The sequence below is a fragment of the Pinus tabuliformis genome, chromosome 6 (assembly GCF_031772625.1).
Source record: "Pinus tabuliformis cultivar Carrire ecotype Pingquan chromosome 6, CPIR1, whole genome shotgun sequence".
Taxonomy (NCBI): domain Eukaryota; kingdom Viridiplantae; phylum Streptophyta; class Pinopsida; order Pinales; family Pinaceae; genus Pinus; species Pinus tabuliformis.
The window spans coordinates 1,743,953,265-1,743,959,128 of NC_142292.1; the positions used below are offsets into that span (position 1 = coordinate 1,743,953,265).

Consider the following 5,864-nt stretch of genomic DNA (forward strand, 5'->3'; position numbering starts at 1 on the left):
TCAACTATCTTGCTCTTCAACATGTTTACAATTAGAGAAATATAGAAATTGATGATTTATCCAAAGTTAGAATTTTGATATATAATATTGGATGATAACAAAAAATTAGGAACGAGGCATTTTGGAATATTATCCTTTTTTTCACAAATTAATGATTGGAACAAAAAATGTTCATATTATATGTTTTAATTTATTATATGTTTTAATTTTTTGATAAATATTTAATGGTTAGAAATTTTGATCATTTCATTTATTCTATTTTTTAATATTAAAATTATATTTTTAATATAAGAAAAATATATATCCCTATAATAATCTAATAAAATTAAACAATTTAACGTCTAAATTTCTTTTTAAATTTGTAATATTCCATATAAAAAACAATTAACCAAAAATAATGAAATTAAACAATTTAACATCCAAATTCCTTTTAAATTTTTTATATTCCATATAAAAACAATTAACCAAAAAGAAAAGTTAAAAATATAAAGAATGTAATTTTATAATCATTAAAATTCGAAATTCCTATAATTCTAATCTAATAACACATCTACATAATTTTAAATCTAATCTCATAACACATGTTTAACATTCATAACTTTAAATCTAATCCCATAACACATCTTTAACATTCAAAGCGTTTAATTACCATGTGTGATTGAATATTTAGTATTTGCCCTTTTTATATATTTGTAATAATAGTTTGTCATTCAAGAAAACTATGCCAAATTCGTAGAATCCTACACTCGACTTTACGGGTCGACGTGATCCTTTGTGTGCGTTTCGTATTGAGGGAGGTTTTCTTTTTAAATAAATATTGTTTTATTTTTTTGGGTTATTGATCCATAAAAAGGGTCAATATAGCCAAGATAATCAGTATAAATGTAGTGAGGAAAATATTATCATTAAAAAATTTTAAACTATTTAAGATACATTCAATTAAATTGTATTCAGGAAATGAGTTAAATAGTATAAAAGTTTATTTTTCATTAATTTTAATTTATTGAATAAAGTTAATCTAGTTTGTTTAAAATGTATCGACCAAAAATTTATTTTATATGATTTTTAATGTGTTCCAAAAATATTAACCAAAATTTATTTTATGTGATTTTTACCAAAAACATTACTTAATTATAATAGACATTTAATTTTATTTTCCAAAATACAATAATCTCACAATATTACCGCACACCATTAGGCCTAACTTAAAAGCCTCACCCAGATCGGCTCAGCTTTGGGAGGGAGGATTTGACCAATTAGGCTACCCGCCACGGCTGCCATTCAAAATATTAATCTATAAAATTATATATTTTTATATTAAATGTGTTAATTATTAATAATTTAAATTTTATAATTTATCTTTTTTTCCAAATAGTTCAACAGATATAGGGATTTGACAAAAATCGAAGCCGATACGTTACAGACCATCCACTAGGTAGTTCAAGTAACGTGATGACAGTTCAAGTAACGTGCTCAATGATAGAGAATAAAAACTGCTCCATTATTTAATTTCACAAATATATTATATTAAAAAAAATATTTAATTTTCTATAAAATATATATATATATATATATATTTTAGTTAAATAAAATTTTAAAATTTTCTTTCCGGATCCTTAAGCATTTATAAAGAATTTAATTTAATTAATAAATGAAATAATTTTTTCTATATATTTTTAAGATTAATTTTAATTAACATCTAATAAATATTTTTTAAAATTTAAAATCTGTAAAATTTAAATATTTTAATAATTATAACCTAACTAAATTTATTTATATATTAAAAAAAATTATTTTAAATAAAAAAAAATCACAATTTTTCTAAAAAAAAATAAATTATATTACAAAATTCCAATAAACACTAATTTCATAACCTAACACTGCCTATTAATTATAATAAATGTGCCTACAGTAATTTGATGAGTTTCAAAACAATTCCCACGGATTAAGAAAAGATTTAGAAATTGGATATACTACCTAAACTACTACAGTCCAGATACCTCGGCTGTCCACGCAAATGGCACATTGAATCTCCTTCTCACGCTCACGGAATCAAAATCACGTTGCCTATTGAATTACAGTCACCGACTTTTTTCGCACGTCATAGTAGTGGTCGGTCGGGTTTGGAAATGTCAACGCTGGCAGCGATCCACTGCCTCTCGCTTTTTGGAACAGATTCTTTATGTCAACGCTGGCAGCATTCCACTGCCTCTCGCCTTGTGGACGGCTGTCGTGCAACGTATGAATGTCAACCCTTCCGATATTCAACGGTAAATCGCTATAAATACGCCATGAAAGGCGTACAGAGACTCAGTTGGCTCATTCCTTTACTTGCCACAAGTTTTCAAGACTCTGGATTGCGGGGTACCAGACGTTGAGACTTGCACAACACACGCGCCGATATGGAAGGCCACAGAAATAAGGTGCTCCATCGACGTTTTCCCGGCCATGGTGTTCTTTGTTTGTTGTTTATTCATATATCAATACTGAGCTTGTAATTCATGCAGATGGCGTTACTTGAGACCCAGATAAATGTCATGAAAGAGGAGAATGAGAATCTCAAATCTATGTTGAAGCGCATGATTAGTAGCTATGACGACTTGCAGAAGCAAATCCGGTATCAGGAGGAGAAACAACACCAGACCCGCATTGATCGAAGCCAGGTATTTAGGGTTTTGGGAAGCTCATAATTCGTATTTGGAAGTTGGGATTCAATTTAACCTAATTAGGCTATACGAATTGCAGAGGTTCTTAATGTTTTTTGCCTTTTGATGTCGTAGAGATTCAGTCCAGCAAGTCAAATTGCAGAAAATTTCAATTTCAGAATATTGTCCGCGAGATCTGAAAATGTCGACTCCGGCGATTCCGTTTCCCACCAATCTAATGAGTCTTCGGATTCTCATGAACGAGTTCGGGAAAAAGATGCGAGGAACACCGGATTTATGGACGATCAGCAGCTGCCTTCAAATAGGAGGGAAATAAACTTCTTGCAGTTGGATCAGTTTCAGAATGGAATGTTGAATTCGTCTATGGACGAGTCACCAAACAAGAAACATCAGGCGCTGAGCCAGGGCGGCGGCGAACAAACGGTGGTGGTCCCCGAAAGAGTCGTATCCATGCGGACAACATCAGAGGCATCAGTGGTAATAATCGAACTCCTGTTTTTCATGTGATGTATAATGATGTAGAACTAGCCCACGCCCGTGTAAAGACGGTTATGATTAAATAAAATCTGGTATTAGATGGGTCTACATTCAATGCACCAAATTCTCTGTTAAGCACTTAGACTTGGTTTATAGTGTTGAATTTATCTAGCTTGTACATTTCTGGAATATATTGGATTTTACAGTCCGGAAAAAGGTTAAATAATTACTGATTTTGGAACCTGTGATCTTTCATAATTTTAAAATCTGCGATCTATATAAAATTGTCTATTTATTATTATTATTATTAATCTGCAATCCACTAGCCCATGTGTTGTTCTTTATTATTTTTACGATGCTATGCAAAGTAGCTGCATCGAACGATAAATATTGTTGCTTTCTTCATGTATAAACTGATGTGATCCATTTTAATCAGATAAACGATGGCTGCCGGTGGCGAAAATACGGGCAAAAATCTACCAGAAACAATCCACGTCCGAGGTCGTATTACAAATGTGCTATGGCGCCCGATTGCCGAGTTAAAAAACGGGTTCGTTCTCGTCCTTTTCCAGAGAAAAAAAATATTGCTGCTAATATTTTCATTGACTATGAAATGCATACAGGGCGGCTCGCTACATTAAATATATTAAAATCATTGTGGAATTTGTCCAGGTTCAGAGATGTGCAGAAGACCCGACGATTGTAATAACAACATACGAAGGCGAACACACTCATTCCCTGAATCCTCTTGCGACGGCTACCATGCAGGCTGGCTCCTACAACCAATTCATTGGTGAGGGGATGAATGGAGAAAATTTCATTGTACACAACCAATCTATACGTTTCTCAGCCGGCTGCATTGCCAGAATATCGACCTCGAGCTCGTGTCCCACAATCATTCTCGACATCACAGACAACCAGCCTAATCCAGGATTACAGATGCAGCCTGCACATTTAGCAGCAAGCAGCTTTCAACACTTTACTCCATCGTTAAACAGCATGAGCCAGGTGTTGGCACAGAATCAATTGGGTAATTACTCTTCAATCATCCAGGATTCCGTGGCTTCTATAAAGGCAGATCCCAACTTCTCTGCAGCTCTGGCTACAGCAATAGCCGACTCCATGCTCAAGTTGGGCTGACCAGTGCAATTGGTGCCCAAATCCCTCCCTGCAACGCAATGCGCCATTCATTCAACGACGCACGTATGTGGATATTTGTGAAATCTTTCACACGACGGTATTCTTAATTCTCTCGAATCCTGTGCCTGTACCAGTGTATCCTACACTATGATTTGTTAAAACATACCTAAGGCGTAAGCCATGAGATTTGACTGAAGCGAAATAGGTGTGCTGTGCATTCGCAGCATCCATGAGAAGCTATGAGGCATTCCTAACCAGAGATTCCGAGTTCTAATTTACTTTTATTTTCACTAAATTTGCGAATATCCTCATACAAAGAAATATAAATCATTTTTGAATGTTCCCGAAGAAGCGGGGCGAAGAAAAAAATAAGCAAATATAAATATTTTTTGAATGTTCCCGCTGAAGCGGGGAGGAGAAAAAAATAAAGATGGAACAGTTAGTTTGCTTCACTTCGTTTTCTTTTGCAAATGTGTACAAAAGAGTGTAGTAACCCTCCATATTGAAGGGTTGTTCTTCAACCATGTCATCGATGTTGTAGACAATTTAGTGGTTGCACTCTCAAACTCCACGTTTATATTTAATGGTTGTTCTTCAACTATGTCATCGATGTTGTAGACAATTTTGTGGTTGCAATCTGAAACTCCACGTTTATAGGATGCAATATGAAAGCCTGAAAATGAATGATGATGAAAACATAGAAGGTTTCTTTTTTAAGCGTGGATGAGGTTGTAAACACAATGAAAGGATAACGTGATCAGAAAAAGTGTTGAGATCACGTTTTTTTAGATTTGATGCTAAAATATTTGTTAGTGGAGAAATTGACCATGGAAAGATGGAATACTCAGTGCCTATGAGACGAGGACAGAGGACAAAGAGAAGAATCAGCTAGAACTCAGAGAAGTTGCCTTTAAAGTATCAAACAAGTCAAAAGAACATCAACATCAAGATTACTCCAGCCACATGTCAAATGAAGAGGAAGCAAACCTTGTGAGAAACTACAAAGAGGTTCCAAAAAGTATAAAGGTATGTTATTGTTGACATGTTTTCAATGTGGTGGAATAGGACACTTTGCTTCAAAATGTCCATATAAATAAAATAATAATGTTGAAAAGCAAGATAAAGAAAAGAAAACATGGAGTAACAAAAAGAAGTTCTTTAAAAGGAAAAGTTTCTACTCAAAGGGGGATAGTTTTTTTTTTTTTTTCTCGGCAATACTAACTACTGATATATTAATATGTACAACAAATACTTTACATCCAAGGAAGCTGGCTGCCCATGGCCCAAAGTGACTCCATGGGTGGCATTGACCGTCTCATGAAATTGCCACGCAGGGCAATGTTAGCAAAAAGAGCAAAATGCATGACACTGAGAACTATCCGACTCACACTATGATAACCCACGCAGGGGCATCTTGAAACAGATTTGTGACAAAGACAAACAGGGACATTAACCAGATCTGCATGGCCTGAAGGCATAACCATGAATTGACAAAAGACAAACAGTAACATAAACCAGATACCAAACACACCACTTCGCGCCCACTGCGTCCGTGATGACCGCGAGTAGGACTTAGTTACA

The 5,864-nt window shown here is 34.2% G+C and overlaps 1 protein-coding gene across 1 annotated transcript; it reads left to right on the forward strand.

Annotated features, from left to right (window-relative positions):
• The first annotated feature begins 2,325 nt into the window (after positions 1-2,325).
• Positions 2,326-4,949, forward strand: LOC149265878 (WRKY transcription factor 42-like). Its single transcript, XM_089394075.1, has 5 exons — positions 2,326-2,423; positions 2,508-2,663; positions 2,781-3,143; positions 3,580-3,693; positions 3,816-4,949. The coding sequence occupies exons 1-5, from the start codon at positions 2,403-2,405 to the stop codon at positions 4,281-4,283; spliced, it is 1,122 nt and encodes a 373-aa protein (XP_089250201.1). The 5' UTR covers positions 2,326-2,402; the 3' UTR covers positions 4,284-4,949.
• The last annotated feature ends 915 nt before the right edge of the window (positions 4,950-5,864 follow it).